Here is a 12821-nt window from a genome sequence, read left to right on the forward strand (position 1 = left end):
ACTGCTGGTACTCCGAGGTCTTTTCCAAAGGGAAGTAATTTACAATATAAACGAATAATTTATTACTATTCTTATAGGCTACAAATGTGTTGCGGATGTAGATTGCAAGATAACAATGTTTACAAATAGGTTTGTAATGTAGTGTCATGGCCATACTGTAACTCGTAAAAAAACACAAATCTAGACTTTGTGCTTATCGAATGTATTCTGACCAAATTACACCAGTTATTGTGCTCAAGCAAAATATCACATCTCTGTTTGAACTGAAAAAATGGACATAAAGCTGGTCGTCGATTAAGACTGTACACGAAATAAACTGCTCCGTGCTAAAGAGAATCAGTCCGGTTTTTAGAACAAAGTTCTTTCGCAGCTAATCGGAAAAATTGTGATCTTTCAAGTACCGTAAACAGTAAAACACCATTAGTCTTTTTATTTGTGTTCAAGTGCATTTTGGTGAAAAGGTCCAAACAACACTGGGGAAGTAAACTTATACCAGTCTTTGTTAGCTACAGTGTACTGATAACAAGAGGAACAACACTACCTATTTGTAATGGACGTGCTAGTCTTTATATTGTCATTGAGGGTTCCTCTATTCAAATTCCTACATTCGCTCAAAAGAAGGCTCGATTAAATTACAATCATCTGTTAACAAAAATCAAGAAGACAAAGCATAACATTAAAAACAAAAAGATTTTACGACTGCGTCTTCTGAAGTGTAGATTCGTTCAAAATACTTTACTACTTTCAAAATGTGATTTACACTCTGGCTTGTGAAATGGGCAGTTGCAAAACGGTATGAAAGAAATCTGGAACAAATACATTGGAAGTGACTATTTAAACCATCGGTATGAATTTGGCGATCATTGATCGGATTTAGTGCAATCGCAGCAATGAGGCCGTTATCTCGTTGTTAGAAGAAACTAAATTATTCATCAAACTCTTCCCCGTTTGAACTCCCCACGAAATCTTAAAAAAAGCAGAACGCTCTATCTTTCTTAGTCAGAGCTTTTAATCGTGGCTGAGTTTGCATTCTACCATTAATGCATGAATTAGAGGCGCTCATAGCGCGGTGATTTCCCTTCCCTGCCCCCGCTCTCTGTGAACGCGGTTGCTAAGGGAACTTTTGAGGCTGGGAGAGAGGACGCGCCAGTCGTTGGGGGCAGCGGGCAGCGGCCGGGGATTGGCAGCTGGCGGTGCCGGGGAGGGAGGGGAGGGTGGGGGGGGGGGGCAGCTGGCTGCGGCGGACGCCGTTTCCCGCCCGCTGCTTGCGGGTTTGCAGCGCCCAGTGAGTGCGGGAGGGGAGGGGGGGGGGAGCCGCGCCGCCTGCGCTCATTGGCCTGGCGGGAGCGGGGGGAGTGGGGTGGGGGCGGGAGAGGGGAGGAGGGGGAGGGGGGAGGTCGGAGCCCCGCCCCCCGGGCACAGACACGCCCATTTCTATGTTAATACCCCGTCACTCGGCGGCCGCGCTGCGCTGCCATTGGCCGGCGCCAAGCCATTTATTGCCTGACAGCCGCCATCACATGGATGGTTGTCCATTACCTTGTCCCAAAAACTATCAGCACTTGTCAGCCTCGCCTTCCTCTCTGCTCGCTGCAAAGTTGCCAGTTCTTGCTTCTCCCAATTTGCAAGAGTGACGAAAAAGCCCAGCAAACTCTGCATTGCTGCTGGAAGTGCCGGCCGGTTCATTCTTCCTTTCTCTTTCGGACTTTTTGAGCGAAAAGTTACTTTTTCTCTGTCTCCTTCCCCCCCTCCCCCCTTCCTCTCCTTCCCACCTCCCTCCCTCCGTCCCTCACCTCAACAAGCAAACAACATTGAAAGCAACAACAACAAAAAACTCCAAAGCACTGCTCCCAAACACCAGGTTGAATGTACAACATGATGGAAACCGATCTCAAACCTCCCGCCCCGCAACAAACTTCGGGGGGAACAGGCAACTCGAACACGGCGGGGAACAACGCGAAGAACAGCCCGGACAGGGTGAAGAGACCGATGAACGCCTTTATGGTTTGGTCGCGGGGCCAGCGGCGGAAGATGGCCCAAGAAAACCCCAAGATGCACAACTCGGAGATCAGCAAGAGGCTCGGGGCCGAGTGGAAACTTTTATCCGAGGCCGAGAAGAGGCCGTTCATCGACGAAGCAAAGCGGCTGCGAGCTCTGCACATGAAGGAGCACCCGGATTATAAATACCGGCCCCGGAGGAAAACCAAGACGCTGATGAAAAAGGACAAGTACACGCTGCCGGGCGGCCTGCTGGCTCCCGGCGCTAATGCCATGAATGCTGGAGTCGGGGTCGGCGTCGGGGCCGCGGTCAACCAGCGAATGGACGGTTACGCTCACATGAACGGCTGGACGAACGGGGGCTACAGCATGATGCAGGAACAACTCGGCTACTCACAGCACCAGGGCCTGAACGCTCACAACGTGGCCCAAATGCAGCAGATGCACCGCTACGACATGAGCGCGCTGCAGTACAACTCAATGACCAGCGCTCAGACCTACATGAACGGCTCGCCCACCTACAGTATGTCCCCAGCCTACACGCAGCAAAGCACAGGTATGGCTCTGGGATCAATGGGGTCGGTGGTTAAATCCGAGTCGAGCACAAGCCCCCCAGTCACCACTCATTCTCGGGGTCCGCCTTGTCAGGGGGATCTACGGGACATGATTAGCATGTACCTGCCCGGAGCCGAGGTACCCGAGCCCACCGCTCAGAGTAGACTGCATATGGCCCAGCATTACCAGAGCGCACCTGTCCCGGGGACGGGCATAAACGGCACACTTCCTCTAACACACATGTAAAGCTGTAAGCAAGCAAAACTCAAAAAAATCGGACTTCTTTGGACTATTTTTGTACAGAATAATACTTGCAGAAAGAACTTGTATAGAACCACGGAGAAGGGAGGGGGGGGGGGGGGGGGGGGGGGGTCTTAATACTTAAAACAACTATAGTCCTATGATTCCTTGGTAGAAACTTTGCGAAAAGTTTGCAAAAGTCTTTGCCGGTAATATTTTAGAGCTAGTCTCGGTTAAGGAAAAAAAAAGTTTTATTATACATGCGACTTTTTTTTGTACAGTATTTATCAAAAGAAACGGCAATCAAAATGTCCACAGTTTGTAAACTGAGAAATTGCCAATTTTTATAACAGTTCGCAAGTGTAAGCTTCTGTACATTTGCTCTTGTTAACATAATGTAGTGGAAGGGCAAAGAATAACTGGAAAAAATGGACATTTTAATTGTTCGGGTATTATACGAAAGTGAAATGATTGAGTCACCGATTTTACGAACTGTTGTGTGGAGTTTTCACGAAAACGAGCGGAATTTTAGATTGTACTAATTTTTGTTTTTTTTTACTCATTGTTAAAAGCAGCAAAAAAAAGGCCTGCAGGTCGATATCCTTGTTAATTAATTTATAGTCAGTTTGTTTTTCATATTTTGTTTCGAAACTGAAAACATGAAGTTACTGTGTTTGAATTATTTTCTTATGGTTTGTAAAATTTCTGTAAATTTATTGTGACAATATTTTAAGTTTTCTCATTTTCCGTAGTGTATTGTGCATCTCGGCTCTGTATTATTTGACTCAGTTTGCCGATCAGTCCATGTATATATATAACTAACTAATACAGCCTTATAACAGAAAATTTCGACCTTACATTTTTTCCATTATGCAGAGTTTGAGATGAATAAATTTTGCAAATTTAGACACTTGAGTTACGTTTGAGTTGTGGAGTTATTTTATTGATCTCTGCTTTCTAAATCATTTTATATCTGCGCTTTTGGATTAGTGGAGAAACCAAAACAAAGGTGGCTGAATTTTAATGAGTGCTAAAGAAAACGCAACGAAATATCTGTTCGTACGAACTGAATTCTAGCGTGTTGCTTCTTTGTAACTCAAGATAATTTAATCCTTCATACTTTATCACTTGTAAAGTGTAAAGTGAGCGCGTTTATACCCCTCCCCCACATACTGGCAAGGAAAAACAACAACTTTTGACCTGTTACGGACCCATTACGAATAGCTGCTTCTGTTCAACACAGATTTAAATCCATATAAAACAATCCACGCAGTGAAATGATCATTAAATAGAGAGAGTTTATTCAGTTTTACCACTAGTACACACATGACCAAGGAAATGTGATTTGAGTTTGGGTTTCAAAACCATATACACACCTGTACAAGTATTATTCAGTGCAACAATATCAACATTCAAATTCATGTATTTTTATTGGGAATATTTGGAAAGAGGTTCTGTTTGAAACGTTTTATACCTGTTTCTTTCAAAGCCATCGGCCACCAAAAAGCCCTCGGGAGAAGTTGAGAGACGCTGGAAGCCGTGTAAAAGCGTGTGAAGGGAGCGTTTTGCAGCAGAATGTCGAGGGATTTTTGCTCTAATCCTGTTTCTGTATTCCCAGCGGGGGCTGCAGATTGATTCTGCACAGTAGCGCACTTTGGATAAACTCTGCGTTAGATATCAACTCTCGACATCAGTCGAATTCTCGAAGCTTCCAGTAAAGAAAGGAAATACTGGCGCACGCAGTAAGGTTCTGAACCCTTCTCCATCGTGATCCCTCCGTAAACCACCATGGGTTTGGAAACGTTTGGAGAGAGCGCGAATGTTTTTTTCTGCTGCGTCAGAATTAGTTTCAATGTTGATCGTGATAACTTTAACTCTCCGTTACTGGATGGGAATATAAACATAGTATTATTTCATTCAAGTAAATTATAAACCACGGTTTTGATAATTATATTTTGTGTTAGCTTGTACTATAGACATTAATAAAGATAAGCCGCAGTATTCGCAGCTATATCTATGTAAGCCAGTGGAGTTGCCACCCATTATTACAACCTACCGTTTAGGTAAACAAATGAAAGTAGCAAACATCCAGTATCATGTCTGACCACACATTTTGGCTCTAAATTTCTTATTAAAGTAATGACATATTCGATTTCACTATTCATGGTGAAATTGAATCTCGATATTTTAAATGGAACAAAAGGAACCTGCACGAAGTTTTAAAAATATTTCGCACATTCAGAGAGTGACAATTTATGACTTGTTTCGAAAGTCACTAAACAACCGTAAACCTGTTGATGGTCAGTAGACGAAGGATACACAATATGTCTTTCTTTCATATTTCTCGTGTGCTTAATATTTTTGAACTGTAATTTCTCAAATGAATCCAGAATATTGATGAGAAGGGAATAGGAAAAGTTTTCCAGCCACTTGAAAACTAGGTGGAGTTTAGTAACAGACAGACACACACACACACACTCACACTCACACTCATACACACACACACACACACACACACACACACACACACACTCACACACTCACACATACACACACACACACACACACACACACACACAATTGTCCCGTTTTAAATGCCCTGTTAAACAGAGGCCCGGGTTCTGCATGGCACCAATGGAATTTGTGAATTGCACAGCATGTGAGATGCATATAGGGATTATTCATGTGGTGACGGTTGCAATTGGCCTCTCATGTACATAAGAAAGAACTGTTCTGAATATGGCCTTAGTGTTCCTGGCGTTCATTTAAAAGGAACAGTTCGGGGTACCTCTTCAACAATTATGATATAAATGATACATTGGGAGAGGTTAACTTCCAACTCAGACCGAAATTGATGCCAGTTTCCTAGTCAAATAGATGTTGGCGAATTCGGTTCCCAATCGGGTTCCAACATAAAACTTTTATTCAATTGCCGTAATACAAATCACGAATTGATAGAATGACACCGGGATTACCCGATCGCTTTGAGGTTCATTGGCGCTTTCCTATATTTAACGGCTCGTTAAATATAGGTTTAACATTCACACCAGAGAACAGACCGCAGGATGAAAAATCAACTCCCTTCTGAACATTTACATTGCAGTTTATGCTGCAGTATAAGTTCTACGTTTTCCAGACCAATCAAACAACGCATTAGGAGCGAAGAAAAATGTGTCTTTTTTGCAATGGTTACATGAGGCAGACGGATCAGGCGTCTCCCTGCGAAGCTGACACTGTTGTCAACGGTGTCAAACGCGCCTTTGCCGGACAGGGTCAGACAGCTTTGGTCAAATTAATTATTGATAAAACCTATAGACGCAATCCTGGATAAACTATTTTGAAGAACGTCCTACTCTATTTCCCGCGCCCCCACCCTCGATCTTTAATGAGCGCCCATATATGCAAATATAACATAAAGAGCACTTTAAGCGCATTTCAGAAGTGTTTCAAAACTATAATATAAGATTGTTGACAATATAATTAGAAATAATCCCTCGTTAATGTACAGTTTCAGATTTTATAGTTTCCCGAAATGTTGACATATTTTTTTAATATGTTTCTGTTTTCGTGGAATAACTGCACCATACACAAATATATTTCGATATAATGCTGGGGTAATTGTTGGATACGATTACCCGACAATAAATACATTGAATGAGAATAGATAAGCTAACGGGACATGAACTAATAATTACAATGCTGCATTAAATCATCTAGGAGGTCTCAAATGAGACCTTTGTGTCCTGGTCCATTGAGGGTTCCAGCTGACAGCATTTTGACAGAAAATAGCCTAAAACCTGCCTAGTGCCTCGGAGGGACAGGCAATACCTCTTAAGTGGAAGTGTGATGGGATACTCATTTAAAGCTATTACAACAAGGCAATTAAATGCCGCCGTTATAGTAAATGGGTTTAACTTTCAATAACTCACCAACATGATGGATCCGAAAAGGAACAATAAATAAAAGTCAAATCAGATTGTGGAGATTTGCTGTTTATCTAAGAGACTGGAAATGGCAGGAAGGTGCACCTTGCAGCACGTCAACTGGGAAACGACACAAGAGCCCGAGGGGCTGATTATGGTGCAACAGGTGCCTCTTCGCCATAAAAACCCCGAACGCCGTTTTCCTTCGAGTTTTTATTTGTATCTGTCGTCACCAGAGTTAGATACTGCCGCTGTAATTTATAAAATTATAGCATTCCCTTCAAAAAATATATATTATCACAATCGCTTCACTTCACCAACTGGTGACAGAACTGATGTTATATTCAGATTAAAATATGTTTCCTTAAGTTATAATGACTGTGTAGTTAACCAACAGAGGAACTTCAAATGCACCGACGTTTATTTTATGTTTCTAATTTGGCTCCCCAAGTATGTTAGATTATTGCACTCCCTGAAGTTTAAATACTCGATTACAGCTATCTGCCAGTATATCATGTTGGTTAACTTTAACTGCAGAGAGCCCATTCAATAAATAATGGCGCAGACCAAGTTCAACCACGACTGTCGTAGCGACCTTCGTTATGAAGCTAGTTTTGGCAGCTATGGGGTTCTGTAATTAAAATAACCCCATAAACTTGTGCTCATAGCATTCCATCATTAATCTGGCGGCCTTGGGTGCAAATATGGGGTAACATTCCCCTCCATGGTGTGTGTCCGGTTGTATCAGGGATGAGGAGTTATCTTTAATTTGGTTTCAGAAAACCACCTTTAAATAAATACCAGAAATGGGACCGACCGCGACTCGAGATAGTAAGTTAAACAAATGATTCAACTGTAGTTTTTTTAAAGACTTTTTAGGCTAGTGGGTAAACAATTGCATTTTTTTTTGTATTACAATGGATTTAGCAGCGCTTTTTTTTTTTAAATTGCAAAACAAATGGAAAAGATGAAAAGGATAGATGGCCGCTTCATGAGTCTGAGAAAAGTCGGCAAAGCTGGCAACGCGGCAGCTTCACATCCTGACGTCAGCGCCCTTTGCGAGTTGGCTCCCAGTTTCCCACGGTTCAAAATTTAGTATTATCCCCAACAACATCCCACCCCCCACTCCCCGCTCCGCCCCACCTCATCCCATTCCGATTGCTTTTACAACATCTCATTGGATTTTTTTTTTTAATTGTCCTCGCTGGTGTTTACGTTGAGGAACACATTTCTAGTGGGTGTAAAAGTTTATTTTTGCTCATCCTTTTGTTTAATAGAATCGCTATAAACAAGACGCCAGGCTCTGTTTCTGAGAATTGGCACGTTTTCTTCTTGAAAGAAAAAAAGATAAAACAGTGCGCATGGAACGTTTTCAGTCAATCCTGAGCCACACATCGTCAGATTCCACACTCCCCAAACAGCAGAGCCCGGGGACCTACGTTATGGATGGACTGAACTGTTCGTAGATGGTTCATCACAGACTCTATCCTCTGGACTTTTGTTCATTTTCACGCCAGCTATTCGACATTAACCCTCTGAGTGCCGCATTTCACCGGATTCACACACTACATCTGAATATTACCACCAGGCAACCATTGCCGATTGCTATTTTAATATCATATTTTACTGTGTAGAAATCTTTATACGCGATCACGTCGCTATTTACTTAGTATTATAAATTAATACACAATTCCTTTTTACATCCGCTACCTGTCGCAGTCACATCACTTTGTACTGACCAGCACAAGTTAAACTGCAGGAGAAAGTATCACGGATTTTGCCCTTTGCTGGCCTCTATGTTTAGTTATCCTAATCGCGCCGCTTAATTCTATTGAAGTTCTAAAAATAAATTGTTACCATTTTTTGCAAGGTTTGTATCTTTCCCGGTTGATATAGATTTTGAAACTAACACATACATTCAAAGTGGCGCCATAAGGTAACTATAATTTATGTAATATAGACATTTAAATTAATATAACGCACCAATCATTGATTTTAACGGACGGTCAGAACGAGTTGTCTACCCCGGGAGACTGCCGAAGAAATAGGAGACCAGTCGCTTTAACGCTCATTTCTATTTTGTTCTAAATATCAATCGTTTTTGCAGGTGGTGATATATATGTTTTATATAAGATTTAGATTGTAATGACCGCGATAATTCCGTGGTGTCATTTCTGTTTCCGCATTTGAACTGTTGAGCCTGAGGGGTGAACAAGGTTTTCACCTCTTGGGACGTTCACATGCACGTCACTGGCTTCTGACTTCAGATGCACATCAGAATGCCGCTCACAATGCACTCTACAGAGGCGCTCGCTTATTTTATTTATAGTGGTCGAAGACCATCAATGGGCAAGAAAAAAAAACCCCACCTCGCACTCCACACAAAACAAACGGGTGAACGGTCCCTCCCAAAAGAAAATCCAGTCATCTTTTTGAAAGGCTCGAGTATAATTCTGTGACTAAACATATTAAAACCGAGGTGTAGTGAACTGTTAAAAAAAATGTCTGTTTAGCGTTTTTTTTGTGGAATGTTATTTCTTAAGATTTTTTTTTCAAATTACAGAACTTGGAAATAGCTGGCAGATAGAGGGAAAGTAATTAAGGTATTAGAACAAGCAGTGCATTCCTCCAGAGGACCTTATCATCCAGGAACAGGCTCAACATCCTCAATATGCTAATGTGGCAAGAATGACGTCACGGCCGCAAGTTTGCCTGCTCCTACATTGTGGAAACAAAGTGTGAAGTTCTGTAAATAAAATGCTCTTTCCCACTCTCACTACCACCCTTCAAGCGCGATCTGTTGTGTTTTAAAACGCCACCCTTACTGTTTGTGTGAAAAAAAAATTTGCCGATAATTTGATAAAAATGAATTGCAACGTTTTGGGTGACGTTTCTATTTTATAAAAGGTTGGGAAAAAAACGCAAATGGAATCGAGAAATAAGAATAAATAAACTTTCAATTAAAATATAGTGTTGCTTCACGGAAGCAGATGATATCATATGTGAACAAGAAGTGAATTTTAACTTGGCAGTCTGCGTGCCTCAGCACATCAGATGGAGAATGGGTTTACAGTAATACACCGCTTTCTATCCGACAATGCTGACAATTTGATCAGCGCGGTTATTTTCATTTCATAGTATGAAGGTCCGAGAAAAAAAAATTGTGATTGCAAATGGTTGCTTTCTCGAAGTATTAAAGTCACAGCCGTTATCGGTGCAGCTTCTCGTTAAGAAAAATGTCAACTCGCTTGACGGCCGTTGTCAGTGATGTTATGTTGAATTTAATTCTGATGTTGGTAATATGCCTAACCTGTTGTGAATTACCATGCATAATTAAAGTTCTTTTGTTTTATTCAAAATAAAGGATCGCCGTCATGGAATCCAAGACCTGAACATAGATTTTCATTTAATTGGACATTTAATAGTGTCGAACTACACAGAAACATTCTATGATAGTTTACGGGTTTACTATTCAGCTGACACCGGAGTTGATTCTTTTACTTATTTTTATGTTTTCCATCTCGCCAATCACGTTTGATTCACAGTATTTGTTAATTTGGAATTTTTTAGTTAGGGGATAAATGTTGTGAAAGAATCCGCGCTTGATTGCCAAAGGCGATACACACACTATTTACACAAAGAAACCACGAGTCAACCATCTCTAAACTCATTGACCAATATTGTGCTTATCGCCGAATGAACGATTAATTCAATCATATAGTCCAAATCTTAATCCAGTGAATAAAAACAATTTATTGTTTATATAAACAATATGAATAAAAACAATAACCTCTTCGCCCCACCAGAACTGAATCGTTCACACTAATTATTTTATATTATATTTGTCTTCTGAATTTGGGTTTGAAAGCATCCAGTGAGCTAAATGCGTTCAAAAGTTTTCGATCACTCTCTTGTTTACTGTGAGAAGCAAGTAAATCAGCTGAAGTATAATGACAGTTCCTCTCCTTATCTTGGCTAAGAACATTTTAAGTCAGATCTTCGTTGAACCTTCTCCTAATGGCGTGATTAAATGAACGACAGCATACGATCTGTGTAAAGGACTTAATTTCAACCCTCATTATGCAGCCGGAAAGAGGTCGGTTTACTTTAGGCGCCATTATTCAAGGGATTATGTATGCATATGGTGTCAAATACAATACGTGACAATGATGTGCAAACTGCTGCTTCTCAGCTATTCTCAGTCTAATACAATTTCCCACTTTGCACCCAAAAGTGCTACTTGATCGCTTTGTGTTTCATCTCTAAACACACCCGGGATTAATCCTCGTTATTAATGCTTGCATTTTCCGTCCTAAGGGCTTCTGAATGGAATTTAAAGTTTGCTTGGTAAACCTTACACGACGCATTTAAATTTGTAAACCTTTATGGATGGCCTGTTAAATTTTAATTTAAATCAATAAATACACTATGCAATCAGATTGAATTGTATGCAATGAAGGGGTGAAGGGGTGAAGGAGTGAAACATGAAAATCTCAAAATCCATATATATTCCAACACATATATCGACCTATATCTGGCTTTCTACAAAGTGCAATGAAATAAATGGAGATGACATTAAACATAAATCACATCGTCATGTCCTAACAAGATTTGATTTAAATCTAGATCTGCCCGCAGGAGAAAAGCGGCAGATTGACAAAATTGCATTATATCATCCACCATTTACATATGTTCAAAGTTTGGCTAACTTCCTAAAAGTTTGAGAGTTTAACATTTGTTCGACATTAGTCCGGCCTCATCTTGTGCTTCAACTAAATGAAATAATCATGTAAAATACAAACTTTATTTTTGTGGTTAGTACCTGGAAAAGGTCGCTATTTGTTTAAGTGCTTGTAAAATGGCCAATCATTTTTGTAACCACTATAACACACTTCGCCCCCGAGGAAAGAATGATTAAAAAAAGATATAGATTTTCTTTAGTGAATTCATCTCTGTTGTTGTGGCGAAAATATACTTTAAGGTGTTTGGTTCAAATGTGTATCTTTTCGGTTTCCTGCATATATTGGTGTTTATTCGTTGAGTCAACAAAGAAACCAATAATGCTCGCTCATAACAGTAATATCACCATCTCGTACTTTAAAGGCTAGCATATTGTTTGATTACTAATTCGAGTTAATGCGATCTTTATGGAAACATAAGAGCGGATAATTGCCTCTTTTTCTGGGCAACAATATAAATCACAATCGCTTTATTATTTAATAACGTCAAACGCTTCGTTGGATTGGCTCCGACAGGGAGGACCTTCTTCCTGCGCAGTGTTGTCGGCAAATACAATGCAGATCTAATTGTGGAGATTTTTTAAGTTGGCTCCTGTAAATGAACAACGGAGATATGGAAGTTCCAACAGATGTCTGCAGTTCTGCTCTGACACACACACACAGCCACACACAGACTCTGACGACCTATGGAAGAATTTTTGCACTGGACGCCTAGCAACAGTCTAAATCTTTCTCAGGCAAATACACCCGCTTCCTCGGTTGCTAGAGAGCACTTCAAACTGCAGAAAAGGTTATATTGTGTTAACTACTAGGGCAGTGCGTTTCGCAATTCTTATTCTGTACACATTGTGCCACGTAATCCGAAAGGTAGAAAAGTGAAAAGTGGATTTTGAAGTGATGCCAACTGAAATGAGAAAACTTGGTGTAAAAAACAAGGACAAATAAAAACTCGTCATAAACTTCTTTCATGCAATACTTCACTAATAGCCCATATTTCCATTCAATTTATCTCAATTCCTATCTGGCCAAAACAACTATTTATAACCAGTTTTTGAAATAGTTTTCTTTTAAACAGAACTAAGTGAGGTAAAGCAAATGTTTCATCAGAGGGGGAAAAAATTGGTACTAAAAGAGTATGTTGATCCAATATCCTCTCAATCGCTGTTCAACGCACCTGTTACCAACTTATTGACGTCTGCCGATAATCATCAATCCCTGTATTGGAACATTAACAGCAGAAACTAAACACTGCCATTTATTGAAACAGAAAAAGCCAAATGATTACATGGCTTTCCTGATTCTTGCTGGGTATTATTGACCGTTCAGTTTATAAAGCTAAGAAATCTAAATAAATAAATAAAACAGA

At 40.6% G+C, this 12821-nt stretch overlaps 1 protein-coding gene and 1 long non-coding RNA gene across 7 annotated transcripts in view; both read left to right on the forward strand.

Annotated features, from left to right (window-relative positions):
- The window catches only part of LOC116980069, a 294722-nt gene that overhangs the window by 119388 nt on the left and 162513 nt on the right, over positions 1-12821 (forward strand). The window lies entirely within an intron of this gene.
- On the forward strand, positions 1496-10774 carry sox2 (SRY-box transcription factor 2). Of its 2 annotated transcripts, XR_004413847.1 has the most exons (3): positions 1496-2554; positions 4283-7950; positions 9280-10774. XR_004413847.1 is itself a non-coding variant. In XM_033032159.1 (2 exons), exons 1-2 carry the CDS (start codon positions 1867-1869, stop codon positions 9312-9314), a joined length of 723 nt encoding a protein of 240 aa, XP_032888050.1. In that variant the 5' UTR covers positions 1499-1866; the 3' UTR covers positions 9315-10101. The 2 variants fall into 2 exon arrangements, 1 of the variants encoding a protein (XP_032888050.1); XM_033032159.1 differs by lacking the exon at positions 4283-7950 and having other exon boundaries at positions 1499-2554; positions 9280-10101.

Source organism: Amblyraja radiata, chromosome 13 (genome assembly GCF_010909765.2).
Source record: "Amblyraja radiata isolate CabotCenter1 chromosome 13, sAmbRad1.1.pri, whole genome shotgun sequence".
NCBI lineage: Eukaryota > Metazoa > Chordata > Chondrichthyes > Rajiformes > Rajidae > Amblyraja > Amblyraja radiata.

Bases quoted from the DNA above. Each gene is read 5' to 3' on its own strand.
- sox2 (XM_033032159.1), top strand. From the start codon at position 1,867: ATGTACAACATGATGGAAACCGATCTCAAACCTCCCGCCCCGCAACAA. The intron at 2,555-9,279 runs GTATGGCTCTGG...TTCAAATTACAG, and splicing joins CTACACGCAGCAAAGCACAG to AACTTGGAAATAGCTGGCAG.